This window comes from Pieris brassicae, chromosome 8, assembly GCF_905147105.1.
Source record: "Pieris brassicae chromosome 8, ilPieBrab1.1, whole genome shotgun sequence".
NCBI lineage: Eukaryota > Metazoa > Arthropoda > Insecta > Lepidoptera > Pieridae > Pieris > Pieris brassicae.
Window position 1 is genome coordinate 16,492,693 of NC_059672.1, and position 15,852 is coordinate 16,508,544.

The 15,852-nt window shown below is 31.4% G+C and overlaps 1 protein-coding gene across 2 annotated transcripts in view; it reads left to right on the forward strand.

The window, feature by feature from the left end:
• LOC123713218 (muscarinic acetylcholine receptor DM1) overlaps positions 1–12,650 on the forward strand; it is a 38,694-nt gene extending 26,044 nt beyond the window's left edge. For both annotated transcript variants that reach the window (XM_045666785.1, XM_045666784.1), the window contains exons 3-5: positions 6,657–6,762; positions 10,156–10,331; positions 10,561–12,650. In XM_045666785.1, the coding sequence (XP_045522741.1) occupies positions 6,657–6,762; positions 10,156–10,331; positions 10,561–11,341 (1,063 nt within the window). In that variant the 3' untranslated portion in view covers positions 11,342–12,650. The remainder of the gene's footprint in view (positions 1–6,656; positions 6,763–10,155; positions 10,332–10,560) is intronic.
• Positions 12,651–15,852: the final 3,202 nt, after the last annotated feature.

Sequence of the window (15,852 nt, forward strand, 5' to 3'; positions counted from 1 at the left end):
CACTACAAAATAAAAATAAAAATTAACATAATTAAATCAAAAGGAGGGCAACTGGCGGTTGTTGGAGAGTAGTGTTGGCCTTAGTGGCTTTAGCGTGCGACTTTATCCCTGAGGTCGTAGGTTCTATCTCCGGTTGTGCACCAATAGATTTTCTTCCTATGTGCGCATTTAATATTAGCTTGAACGGTGAACGAAACGTCGTGAGGACACTGGCTTGCCTTAGGCCCAAAAACAAAGAATTGCGTCAGGCAAAGAAGGCTGATCACCAACTTGTCTGTTCGATTAACAAATGATCATGAAACAGATATAGAAATCTGAGGCCCAGATCTAAAAAGGTTGTAGCGTATTTGATTTCTTTAATTATACTAGGCAGATTAGAATAAATAAGTTGCTGAAATTGTGGGTGTAGAATGAATAAAAGCCTCTTGAAATCTGCCAAAACGAGGCCATAAACGAAAAATTCCTAACTATGTTTTATCTGAACACAGATCTAATAAAAATACCTCCGAGCTCTTAAAAATCACCAACAACGCTTCACCTGAGCGCAGCACTCCCCCTACTCCCAACGGCCTCGCACATCTAGGGTTGTCTAGTGGTGTGACTATACACATTGCTGAGTTCACATTAATACCAGCAAATAACGCTTGTCTTCTAGAATTAGTCGGAATTTAGATTTTTTTTAAAGTGACTAGTATTGACTTTAGCGTATCAATTGTTTTGTAATTTAACAAAAATAAAACAGGGAGGACAACACAGATTGTCTCCTTTTATATTGCTTATTAGGTTAAAATATTGATCCAGAAATCTTTCTGCATACTCTTATCGAATGTGTCACTGATTTGTGCTAGTTAACCTGTAGTTACCTAGTTGAACACGTAATTTTGACACCCCTATACGGGCTTTTACTACGAAAGACATTACTTCAAGATGCGGGCAAGATTTACAATCTAACGAATCTAAGTTGATGCAGGCATTTATTTAACGTGCGCCTCTGTAAATCTCCTTCAATTGTCTTGTTTTCTCCTGCTTTGTTCTTGTTTTAGCACGGCAATCACTTGATTAATCTTGTTCAACAATGCCCTATTTAGAAGAAGACAGAATTAGGTTAATAGGTTTTTATTAGGGGGCAAGCTCTTTACTCACCGGAGAGAGGAAACTGTACGTGACTCGTAAGAAAGTTTGTAATACATGGTGCTGACTTGAACCCTACACTTGTAGGGTTCAAGCAAACTTTTCCTTAAAGGAAATGATAGGGCTTGATTGTGTAAGGCTCATGCAAGTATATATTAAGAGGAACGTATAACAAAGAAGCGCAGAAATTTCTCAATCATTTAAATATGTTCTATGTGTCTATTAAATTACAGTTGTTACACTTCTTATAACTTTGGATATAAATCGATACATAATAGAAGTTACAATATCATTCAACGAAAAAGGTAATTCTATACAGAAATTATTGTGTACATATCAAGTGTTTGAGACGACGAGAATAATTGAAATATTTTTGCTTCCTCAATTACGGACGGGACGGTGTTTGTAATTTTTAATTAAAATTCTAAATTCTTAACGAAATTATAATTAATTTTAAAGCAAAATGTTTACTCAATTTAAATATTTGAACTTTGACATTAGATTTTGTTTCAGGTTTCATAGAATCTTCATAATGCAATTTTCTTTATACAAAAAGAAAATTATATAAGATGTTTATATAGAATTCCCAAAGCAATTTGAGCGTTATTATGAAAATTCAAATTTAAAAACCTATTTGCTAATGCATTTAAAATAACTATTTTCATAGATTTAATCATTACATTTTTTTTGTTAATCTACTTTAATTCGACTGGTTTGATCTATTTCAATCGTAGGAAAAAGCTTAGCGTAATATCTGTTGTTCCTAATGACGAGGTTAAGTTCTCGACTACCTATCCAATAGAGGATTTACAGTAAATTATTTATTAGCTATGTTCATGCGAGAATCTTTCTTAGAAGCATACTTTTTACTCACTCACTGGAACAATGCAAGATTTTATAATGTAATACGAACAATAACTTATCAGTTTACTTTATATCGTTCATAATTTTTTATTATAATCTCATCAAGTTTGTTTCATCATGAATTAATATTTCTTTGTTTACAATTGTATTCAGTTTATATAAACTTATAAAATAAATACCTAATCGTTGTTCAATAATATAATTGTCATTAAACAGTTGAGGGATGAAATACAAATAGATAGAGAATAATAGAGATATTTTCAAAAATCTTTTTTTGCATTGATAAGCGTTAAGCATTAAGCAGAATTTTCCCAGTAAAATGGAGGGTAATTAATTAGTGGTGTTCGCGAGTTGCCATCAATAAATTGTCGCTGCGGTGGGTGCTAGAACAATATCCATCCATCTTTGTCACTGCACTAGAGCTGTATATGTACTGCTTATAGGACATTATTGTTTGTAATTTATTAATCTGACTATGGATTGCACCGTGACTTTTGTTTGAAAATATCAGATCTATACTAACTGCCTAAAGCTGCCTACAGCTACAGCTTACAGAATAACAAAATACCCCTCATTTTTTAAATTCAGCACTAGTATTATTTTACGAACCCTGTAGATAGAAAAAATAAGATTTGAGTTTTAATCACGATTGTTAGAAATGTGTGGAGGCTGCCTGCCAAAACATAACCATTATGACGCATCGTAAACCGCTGATACCGAAGTTGATGTGTTATTATGTCTTAGTTCCAGTCTGTTTTTGTCAAAAGGCTGACCTTATTATAATAATTTCAGAATCAGCCATAGCTGATTCAACAACACATAAAATGTTGTGGGACTTACGAAATTTTGTTTTTCACTTGTAGAAAATGTGAGTTATTTGATTCGTAACATAAATGCGATACTACGTTTATAGCCATATTTAAAACATGATGTCACTTTTATATTTTTCGCTTGCATTAGCTTTTACGTTGTTATTATATAAAAAAAATATAGCGTAAAGAGTTTCTTCAATGGAATTTAAACTCAATCTTAGAAAAATAATAGGCCTATAACGTGATAAGATTCTTATTTATTGTTTTATTTACATAAAATTGTTCTGGTAATCGAAACGGCGTTCTTTCATAACGCCTAGCTATGTATACTGTTTTCTATAGCAGTGCTACGCCGTAGTATTAAAAGCTCAATGCTACGCAAGGCATTAAAGTCATTTAACACAGTCGAGATATTTCTTTAACAAAACCATAGAATATTAAATAGAAATGGACCAGACTATTCATTACTAGAAACAGAGAAACGCTGACATACCATGACAATAATACTATTGAGTCCGTGCTGAAACTGTCATCCTAGTCGATAGTATCTCGCTAAGGTAGGAGACAAACGTATACGCATATCTATTGAGCGAAAGGGAAGGACGCTTGTCATTGTGCTCCGCTTCGATTGTAACTTCGCATGCGGAAATCTTTTGTTCTGTACACGTGCGCTTAGGTTAGTTTCATTTTGTAATTTTTGTTTGATTTAAGTGACGCGTAACGTAGTTGCAGTTGTAAGAACTATAAAATATGTAGCTTTTGATCAATTGCATATACAATATTTCTAAATTTAAAAACTGTTCTTTAGTAAAGATAAAATTGATGAATACAATGACTCTCTTTTATGTAAATAAAGTTCATGTTTCACAACATATTTCTTTTGCTCTAATAGATAATGTTATTACTGGAATTTACAAGTTCCAAGCAAGTATATATTGTATAAAAGTTTCAAACGCTCTTTTAATTATTTTATTTTCTATTTTTACAAAATGTTTTCACAAAAATGCCAGAAAATTTCGAAAACTTCATTTAAAAGTTGAAACGGTTCATTTCGTAGCCCCTTGAGAAAACCGACTGCTACTTTCAGCGATGCAATGCTTAAGGGGTTGGTCCTATTTTCTTCTCTATTGTGAAGTTGTCTAAGGTCATTTTACCGTGCTCCTGATAGCGATATGAAACTGTTATATACGTGGCCGAACGATTTTTTTCGGATACAACAATTTGCTTAGTCCGTTTTCATGTTCATGTTTTGTTCCTTTGAAAATCGGTTTTTGAGGTTTTAGTAATCTTTTTTGGCGGCGCGGATCCATTATTCTTTTCCTTTTAGCTTCACAATGTGTTTGTGTATGATTGGAAAAGAGAAGAGTTTGCTATTGAGAAATATTTTCTATTGAATATGTTTAATGTACTCGTACATTGTTAATGTTCTACAATGTAGCGATTTAACTTAAAAGGTAAACATGTTATGGAAAAAAGTCATAATTATCTGATATCTATTTTTGATGAGTTTGGTTCTAAAGAAAAAAATATGACAACTATGATAGTGACCATAGTAATTATATCCTGGTAAGGCTGTTACATACATATATACAATTATCACTCTTGCAAATAAATACGCCAACAATTTTATGTCTATGTATGTATGTATGTATGTATTTATGTATGTTACATAAGTTTTGCATGTCTTATAAAAAGCTTATCGTAAAATTGTAATAAACTCCTTAATCTCAATATTTGACAGTTGTTTTAATGTAAGATCTAGATTTATGTGTTTGTTTTCCAGAAATCCTAACGTAAATGGATATTTACGACAGTTTGTAATTGGAAAACGTTTTGGATGTTGTATTTACTACGGTTTTTGAAGATATATTCTTGGAACTATAAAAGAACTTTCTTATATGTGATTGTCATACAATAGTTTCAAGTACATTCATATAAAATACATAGTTGTTTTATTAAAACCTTAAAAAATAATTTACGTAAATCTCGCGTACGTATCCGTTTTCGGTATTGAGTTTATTTCAAGCCAATATAGAAAATTAGGATAACTGTGTACATTCTCAAACAAACCCATTTCCGCAGCCAAAACCAGTAATGTATTTAAAAAAAAAACATATTTTTGCAATGGCGTTTAAAATGAAAATGTATTCGATTCAAAGATTCAAATTCAACAAAGCGTGCATGTTGTTAACAACAACGCATGTTTGCATTGAATTATATTATGTATAATTAGGATTCTGAAGCATGCACATAGAACTAATCTGTTAGCAATTTAGTTCTGATTATTCCTCTCAAATCGCTGGAAATGGTTTAAGTTATAAGCGATTTTTGTTGAATGGAACATGAAGCATGTGTATTACGTATATTTAAAATAAAGGCTATACAATTTAAAAGAATTAAAGAGATCAAATTAAACATACATACATGCGGTATGGAAAAATACGATTATTCACTTGCTTTATAACTATTTTTCTCTATAGCCAGTGAACAGATGCTTACCGAGCAGATACTATTATTAACTGATAATCGAAAAAAATATGAACCAGGAACTTGTTATCGAACAGGTTATCGAACACTAAGCCATCGTGGGAGTCAGTAATAACAGATGTTTAACTAAATAAAGTATCATTAGATAGTATTATTTATAAATTGTGAATGGAATATCGTTTATATTTTGAATAATTAAAAGTTAAAAGCAGTCCAGGTTTTCTGTCTGTTATTTAAGAAAAATTAGACGTGAAATGAGTATGTTATTTCAATATCAATCAAAGCGCTGAGAAATGTGCACCTACAAACGTGACTCGAATAATCTTAGGCTGCTAATCACTTGTACTGAAGGCCAAACGCATGCACTTTGGCACAACGCCAGTCCCAGTTCCACGGACATTCATCTCACTTTATGAGCCTTTGATTAACCCTTTCGAATATTTGCGATTGAAATATTGCTTTTCCTTAACTGTAGGGATAATGATTTTCATTTGTTTTGTTCCTTTGGCAGTAATACTTAAAGAATTCGCATGATTTATTATCTGTTCTGAAATCTGGTCGTGAAAGCTCTTGTCTTTGAAACTTTGACTTAAGTGATTGAACACTGTTTATTTTGATACGCCGAAGTGCTAGCATTCTTAAATCAAAATGCAATTTACTTTTTTTGTAAACTGTTAATTGAACTATACATTTATGTTTTAAAAGCATATTGTTTTCTCATAGTGATATTGTGGCCACTAATGGCTTATAATGGATGACTGATGGCAGTGGACTGTAAACATGATATGTTATGTATACAAAGAGGATAAATGATATCTTTATATATGTAGATATACCATAAAAATAAGTTATTTATTTACTGAAAAATATATAGTTAAAATAAACTAGATAAAGATGGTAGATAAAAAAATAGCATTTTAGATTAAAAAGAAAAATGTAGGTTTATTATTTTTTAGATATTTTGAAATTGTTGAGCTTCCATAATAAAAGTGATTTATAAAATTCCAAATGCTAAATATTTAAAAGTAGAGCAGTGTTGGCCTAGTGGCTTTAGCGTGCGACTCTCATACCTGAGGTCGTAGGTTAAATCCCCGGCTGTACACCAATGGATTCTCTTACTATGTGCGCATTTAACATTAGCTCGAACGGTGAAGGAAAACATCGTGAGGAAACCGGCTTGCCGACAAAAGTCGACGGTGTGTGTCAGGCACCGAAAGCTGATCACCTACTTGCCTATTCAATTCACAAACGATCATGAAACAGATACAGACATCTGAGGCCCAGACCTAAAAAAGGTTGTAGCGCCATTGATTGATTGAAATATTTAAAAATTGTACCTAATTTTATTTGTTGTTTGTATAGTGACGAGACACGAGAAATCGACGCACGCGCCCGCTCGGAGTCTGGTGATGTGGACTCCGTTTATCACGTCAGAGGGGCTTTGGATCCTCGATGGCGTGATTTTCAGGTAATTAATTGTGTTTTAAATTTAGGTTTAATTACATCAATCGAGGTTCTCTTCTGTTTTCTAATCTGCATATTCTTACATTGATTATTATATTAAAGAGAATCTAAAACTCGCGCCAAAAAACAATTATGTACAACTAACAGAAACTTCTTTAATAAATTTACATAAAATAAAATCATTTTTAACAAATATATAACCCACTTCAAAATGCACTAAAATGTATTAAATAACGAATTAATTATCAATAATAATTAATTTACTTACATAAGAAGATTATAGGCTATTTTTTAAAGGTCGTGAAGAGGATTAAAAGTCCCAGCGGCAAATACCTCTAATACTAGCAGCATACCCGCAGCGATGCTGAACGGGGAATTAAGTTATGAAAATAAAACAGAAGATTGCGCGAAACCGATATTGCAGCATCTAGTAATCATTCCAGTATATTTGTTCTATGTATATCCAAGTACACCAGAAAGGGGGAAGTAGAATGAAACAATATAGCGGTGGATGTTCGAGTTGCAATTTGTAACTTAGTGCAAACTTTGACAAGGCTTCCCCGACGGACTTTGCTTAACTTTATTGGTTTACTTCAGGAAATTTGCTTATTAGTTTAAGATAACATATGTTTTCAAGGACAGTTAAGCTTATGTTGCCATGATAGTACCATGTATGGTTTTATTTAATTGTTACTAATTTTGTATATGTACATAATAAAAAGCGTCGGTAACGATGTCCTAGTATTAAATTTAAGTTACATGGGAATTTGGAAAAAGATAAAGGTGTATTATATTTTTATATAGGTGAATTTGTAAACCATATATTAGGTTGGGTAAAACGTCTTTTCGCATTATAGTATGTATGAACTTGTAATAAAACCTCTTTGGCTAAACTATTTCATATAGATCATCAAGATCGCCCTATTACATATAAAATTGATTCCATTTTTGAAAAAAATTGAGCAAGAACGGCATATCAGTAGTTACGACGTAGCTGAAGAACTGGGTTAACTCGCAATAAGGTGATGCTGTGTGTGTGGTGGAATTGCAAGGAGATTATTCATTATGAGCTGTTACCACCAGTCAGGACCATAGATTCTGAACTTTACTGCGAAAACCTGATGAGATAAAGCAAGAAGTTGAGAGAAAGCGGCTGGAATTAATCAACAGAAGGGGCGTGGTTTTTCATCATGATAATGCTAGACCTCACACATCTTTACCCACTCAGAAAAAATTAAGAGGGCTTGGCTGGGAGGTGTTAATGCATAAACCTGACTTTGCATCTTCAGATTTCCACCTGCTTCGGTCTATTCAGAATTCATTAGGCAGTATCATGTTAACATCACGAGAGAGCTGGCAAAATCAATTGTCGCGGTATTTTGATCAGTAGCCCCAAAATTGCTATAGCAATGGGATCATGTTCCTGCCTGCAATGGCAAAAAGTTATCGAACAAAATGGTATCTACATATTTTAGTTAATGTAAATAATAAAAAATGTTGTGAATTTTCTAAAAAAGGGTAAAGAAACTTTTTCCCCAACCTATTAATATGTATGTACCTACAACAATATGGACTTTTATATACTTTAATAGGTATATGAACTTTAATATTCACGAGTCAAAAAATACCTCGTATTCGTTTCTCAGTCAACCCAAATCAATAAAAGACATTATACCAAATACCAATATCATTTTTAAAAATAGATTTATTTTAAAAATTCCTTAAAAATCAGACACGTATAGTTTGAGTCTGACGGAGACAATATAATGTTGTATATAAAATCAATTTTAGGCCGTTCATGTTTTACGTTTTCAATTTTACGTTAAAATACTAATATTATTCAAATATAAAATGTTGTTTTAAAGGTAAAAAAACACTTAAACGTCTTATTAGTACAATATTTTGTGAAATATATATATTGGATTTTTTTCTCAAAATCAATATCTTCCTAAAAGGCTATAAAGGAGTTGCTACGTCGTTAAGAACGGGGACTCACTCGGCCATCACGCCTTATCGCTACTATGCAGTACTACTCGATTTGGACGCCATATCCCATTTAACGACATATTTTCTTGCTGAGTTTTTGCGTAATCTATTTTTACCGAGTACCAAAAGACTGTTTAGTTTGATGTGTATGATTTAATGTCAGATCTACGTATTCTTAATCTTCGAAAAGTTAAACGAATTTTGATATATAAATAAAAATAGCGAATTTATGTAATTAAATGAAAAACTAAGAAGACAATTTAAACCTAAGTTAAATGTATGTGTGTGTTTTTAACGTATTTAAAGTGTGAAAAAAATTTATAGATAAAACGAATCCATATTGCATGAATAATAAATTGATTCATATTCAGTGCAGTCAGGATTTTAATTTTGTTATTTAAAAAAATATCATCTGAAATGGATCTTTAATTCATAATTTCACTAGAAATTTCCAAGTTTTCCCGATGGATTGCAGTATCAAGGACTGCCTTATTCGACGCATATTCGTTTTGACGCGAAGTTTTGAATGAGCAAAAGTTAAAGCAATTTGTTGTGCTTTCACACCCGTGTACAATATAAAACTTGGCAAATTTCAGCATATTCTGAAATTTCAGTGATTGTACGGAACTTTTCATGCATATTACGAACTAAGTGCCAGTAAAGTCGAGTTTACTGCATCAAGCCTGTACTTTCACTCTTTAAATGTAATTTGTAAATTAATTGTAAAATATAAAGAGTTAATAACTTCTTTTGGTACTATAATACCAATAATGAATGAGACAAGACAATATGAAATTTTAGCCTATATATATATATATAAGAGCCTACAACTGTGTTAACTATATTAATTAAAATCGTCAGAATATTAAGTTAGTTATAAATTGTTGCAGCGTTGTCCTCAAGTTAATTATTAACATACAGCCCTACTCTATATATTTACATATAACATAGTTATATGAAAAAAGTATAATTATAATAATCTCTTGTTCATCCAGATCATTTAGGCTGGTGACACTTGTAAAAATGTACCTATATCCTTGAATCGTATCGATTTGGCATCATTCCAATCATTGTAATGGTAACCCGACGTTGGCATATACTGTTTCGGGCTAGCAGCACAGTTGGCAATAGACTAGTAAATTATCTGATTGCCAATTTATACAGGTGACAGTAGCAACCCTTCATATTTTGTGGGCTTTGTCAAAATTTAATGGCTTTAAGTTAGATTTATGTTGTAAGGAATTGAAGGGCAATTGTTTATTTAGAAATCCAATTTGATCTATAAGACAAAACAAGGTTTTTATCTTATGATGAGTTTATGAAATTAAAAAAAATGTCAAGAATTCACTTGCATTTAGGATATAAAGTACTTCTTGAAGTAATAGCGTATAATTCAAATTAATTTTTATAGAGCGGAAAGTGTCAAAGTCGTCTACGCGGTTGGGCAGCAGTAAGGAGCTGGTGCGTGGCGTGGTGGCACTCAGGAAGAGAGGACGTTGAAGACACGGAGCCCGAGGAGGAGCCTTCTGATCTTGGCTACGCTACTCCTGTATCTGTGGAAACGCCACTACAGAGTACGGTTTCTAGGTAAATAGCAATTTTATAAAAATACTTTTACAGTCGTTAGTGATTGTCTTTCCGCATAGACTGATTAAATATGACATACATGATGGTATATCAAATAGATTTTTATTTTACATATTTGCACATTATGCAAGATGAAACTTTACTCTACGTATCGTAACGACTACTGAAGACCATTATTATCTAATTAGTAAAACCTCCGTGGGCAATATTTATTTCTTCCTCCTTTCAGATGTACATCGTTAAATGTAATCAGAGATCCATTCGCTGGGAGAGGAGGTTCCGGAGGCTCTAACGCTGACGGAGGAGGTACTTCCCCTCTTAGACGAACTTTCGAGGCCCCTGCTATTCCCAGCGCACGGGATAGTCGCTCCTTGCCACCAAATACTAGAATCAATACAGCTACCTCACCAGCGCCAAAATCTGCGTCTGCTGACTCAGTCTACACTATTGTTATAAGACTACCAGATGCAGATACAGAAAGACCCAGTATCAAAATGATCACGGAAGAATCTCCACCTACCAACGCGCGAGTATATCGCCCTCCAGCAAGAGGTGATTCCGAACTTAATCTACATCCAGCTGGCCATGCTGGTCTTTCAAGAAGAACGTCTCATATACAAGACGTTAGAATACCCTTAAATGCCAAAATTATACCTAAACAATTAGCCGGTAAAGGCATTACAACGAAACAACCGAAGAAGAAAAAGACACAAGAGAAAAAACAAGAAACCAAGGCTGCGAAGACATTATCCGCTATCCTTTTATCGTTTATTATAACGTGGACTCCTTATAATATTCTTGTGCTATTAAAACCTTTAACGGCGTGTGCTAAGTGTATCCCGGACGAACTTTGGTCGTTCTTCTACGCTTTGTGTTACATTAATTCAACTATAAATCCCGTGTGTTATGCTCTGTGCAATGCAACGTTTAGAAGAACATATGTGAGAATTTTAACATGTAAATGGCATAATAGAAATAGAGAAGCAATGACTAGAGGAGTGTATAACTGAGGAATATGAAATTGTTTATTTTCTTTCTTTAAAAGTATCAAGATTCAAATTGCCCAATCTTGATACTTGCTAATTTAATATTTTGTAAAGTTGCTCTAAATCATTCATTCAATCACATCAATGAAAGCATTTATTAAAGTACCTGTATTTTTATTTCGTTAGTAAGTTTAACGTCCCGTCCAAGAGCAATTTGTTTCACGTTTTCATATTATTTTATTAACTATATTCTTTTGTTATAAGAAAGATGGATTTGGAGGGAAAGTCATAAAATGTTAGGTAGGAAACATTAAAAGATCATTGTAATAAGTAATTTAAATCTAGTCTTCTTTTTCTAGTCGAATATTACGGTGTCTCGGTACTGCGTGAGCTTTTAGAGTAAATGTTGACGAATTTAGAAGCAAGTAATTTTTGTAAGTTTTACTACATTCTTTTAAGTAACGAGGAAGCCAAATGACCGTATTTATTTTATATAGATAGTTCAAAGTTACATAAATTTCATTTTTAACTTATCAACCAATGTGCCAACATGTATCTACGTTGTACAAATGCCAAAAGTTAAGAGTTAAGTTAAGAGAGAAGAGAGCCTTGTTTGATGTTTTATTTCATAAATATAGGTATGTATATTGTAAGCAATAAAATAATTACTTTAGATTTGGAGAGATCTATCTATATCAATTTGTGACTTTTTCAGTCTGATACAACGATAAGAAATCTTTACGAGCATTCCAATATAGTTCCATATAAACGAACTTATAACGAAACTCAAATCAATAGCGTAGTGTATGTTGTAATTGAATAAGTGATTTCTATACATTTTACTAGACCACGCTGGTCGAGTAAAATGTATGGTGTTTAAATGCACTTAGAGGATATCAATAACAATTGGGAATTACCGGAAAAATTAGGCGCTTTTTAAATGGTTACGTCTAGTATAATACATAAACCTCATTGTCTTATACGATTGTGTATATAAATGTAACATTTGTTTATGACAGAAAATTTTTAAAATCAGTTTTCAAAATATTAAGAAAAATGAGACATAAAGCTAAATGGATTCATATCCATACCAATAAGAAGTGGAATTGGCTCTAAAGAGATGTGACCTGCATATAAGGATGCTATGGATATCCATGGGCTATGATACCCACGTCTATGCATTCCGCAGGCAGCTACCTAATATATGTAAGTATATTTTACAATATCATATTCTTTGCATAATATAATGGAGTTTATTATTATAACGTAATTTATGTATGCAATCGTATCAAGTAGAATCAGTAATAAAAATGAATTCTAAACATTGACAATTAAGAGATAAATTGTAAATATAAGTCTAAATTATATTCAGATTAAATGTATTATACAACTAATGAATAGATTATACAAACAGGTTTATAACTGATATTAATGATGTTAACCCAATGTCACAATGTTCCTTTGTCGTTAGATTTTAATAATTCGTTATACATAATATATTCTTACACGAAGTTATTTGTATAATTTTCTATTTTATGTGTAGATTTAAATTTCAAAGCATTAATCCCGTAGACTATAGTATAAAAGAAGGTTATTACAAAAATGCGAACAACTTCAACCATCTAACTGCAGAGTTATATATGTACAAGTCGTACTTTTGCCGGGGTTTCTACAAGAAGTAAATATACAAAATTTTAACCGAAATTGAATTCAATTTTAGAGAAACCGTTTGCTATAATCAAGACTCGAACTTACAGCTTTTGATAGCCTTAATCATCACCGTTAATATTTCTAAATAATCCACCCTGACTTGTTATCGTCTTGTAATTTGATTTTTTAATTATTTCGTTTAATAACTTAAAAATGTTTATATTTATCAAACAAAAACATTTGTTTTACTATTTGTTCGGTTTACTTTTGTAATAACTCTCTTTAAATAATTCTAATTCCTAAATAATTCACAATGCGCACAGTACTAAATATTTTTGTAGACGTCCCTATGTGTAACTTAGATTGGCATACTAGATGTCAAGTAGTATTTTAAAAATTAATGAATCTCATCTACGTGTTATTGTGATTGTTTATTTGGCATCAAAATTATAAAGAATATAGTAAAGTTGCACATTATGTAGGACGTGTACAATTGATGCATTTCTCTACTGGCCTTCACCTGACAATTATCTTTTCTTGAAAAAAAAAAAACATTTTCAGTTCAGTGCGGTTTTTAATGTTATTTTAGCTTGCCATGCCTCTGTACCGCATTCGACTTTGAATAGATTTTACATAGTTTTGTCACATTTGTAAATTCTAGAAATATACCTATTTATTATGAGGTATGTTTGGCCTTATAATATTGTGAATATTGCACTAGTTAATGAATTTGTATTGTGTAAAATTATCAGTCTTCAAAACTTATTGATATAGGTATTAGTATTACCTAAAATATATAATTAAAAACAAGGGATAAAACGAACTGAAATTTTTAATCCTCTTATAAATAAATGTTGTGTAATTTTAGTGTTTTAAACGGTGACGCGTGTAAGAAATCTCCAACATTTCAGAAGGCCGCGAAATATAAGAATTGCTTGACAATTTTATTTTGACTCTTATGCTTTTAACTATTAATTTCTAAACTGGAAATTCTGAGAAATTTTGTGAACCTTAAAAAATATCATGTTTAAAAAACCAAATTATTAAAATCGAATGTCATAAATATTTGTCTTTTTAATACAAAACGGCATTCGTATTTTAATTAAATGTTAAATATAAAGTGATATCGTGATAACTAATTCCAAAGCGTTTTCATTTGAATATTATTATGAAAGAAGCAGACCGTTATTTGTGATCACTGACGGAAGCAAAATCTTCTGTAGTTATTACGATATTATTAAATAAGTACAGGTAAATTAAAAGAATAAGATAATTCAATACAAATTGTATCAAGTCTTACCTATAAAATATAAATGTATTAAAATAGTTTTATTATTATTGATGTACAAGTTTAGACTCAAGTGTATTTATCAATAAATAAATGTGGTTTTTGTAAGTTATTTTAAAGATTATTCCATGTTTTTGTATAACTAAAGACAATAAAAATTTAACTAAACGGTGTTATTTTCTACGGGGCTCGTAGCCATGGAAGTTTGCTGAGAATTTTAAAAACTGAAATTACTAATTATACCACTAATCTGTGTTTATAGGTGTATAGGTTTTTTATTTCCATTTTTTAATTTGGCTACTAAGTTCCTATCCTCCGAGGAATATTACTCTCACGAGCAAGGAAACACATCTATAGGCAGGTAAATAAACAACCATTTTTAAATATACTTATTGGAATATGTACAATAGTAAGTTTATGGGTATTGCAAATGTTATAAATGTATTAAAGTTGTTGTTAAGAAAGTTTCCTCGACGCAATTAATATTATATATACTAGTGATGTTGCCTGTAATTTTTGAGAAGAAACTAATACGTGAATGTTTAAAGTACTCATCATCCGGACATCACATGGCTTTATAAATTATCCTCAAAACGTTTCGCATAATTGGCACTTAAGCGAAAATTGATTAAATATCAAATTTCATATTCCCGCTGAATCGAATTGAAATTTTACGCGAAATTAAGATATTGTGAAGCCCTTATCAAAGATTACAATAACAAGAAGCTATATGAGTAACTCCTACAATACATTTATTCTGAATTAATTGAAAGTAAACACCCTAAAAGGAGTAGGAAAATTGTGAATTTATCACTAAACAAAAACATTTCTATAGAGATAAGTTTTGTAGGAATTAAATACTAAATAGTAAAAATTAACATGAACATGAAATTAAAAGATCGTCCACGATCATACTGATTTAAAAAAAATTAATTCATTATATTCTTGTATTAGTATTCTGTTGTCGTTGATACAGTGTGAGAATGAAAGCAAAAAGTAATAGAACGAAGAATGATTTGCTATTTGTGAAACTGTTTTAAACCTTATTAAATTATTATTGTTTATTACTTATGAGGTTTGTTCTAACTCATAATAATAACTATAACAAATTGATGATGATGATGATTCTTAAAATCTCACATACAAATATGACACAAAATGTTTCCTGGTAACTGTAAACTTTGGGTCCGAAATACGTTTGAATCGATACACTGCATACTCCCTAGAAATCTCGAGCAATTTTCGTCCATAGCAATCGGTTGGATACATCTCTTGTGCGCTAAGTGTACTTGAGATTCAAAAATATCCTCAGAATTAAAGTAAATATCTACTGTACTGACAAAGCTAGTGAAGAAATTTTGATGTTTCACTTGTCATGAATGCAAATGTCTTTTTAGAATATTACGGTGAATGTTAAAAGAGCTATATGTGTTTGAGGACTTACAGTAATACATAAATCGATTAAATATGATTAAAAGTCCAATATTTTATTACCATGCAGTGTCAATGTGTATGTGAACAAATGATTAAGTGCAAATCAGACGAAAATCTGCTCTATAATAACTAATATAAAGGTTATTTGGATTTCATAGAGCAA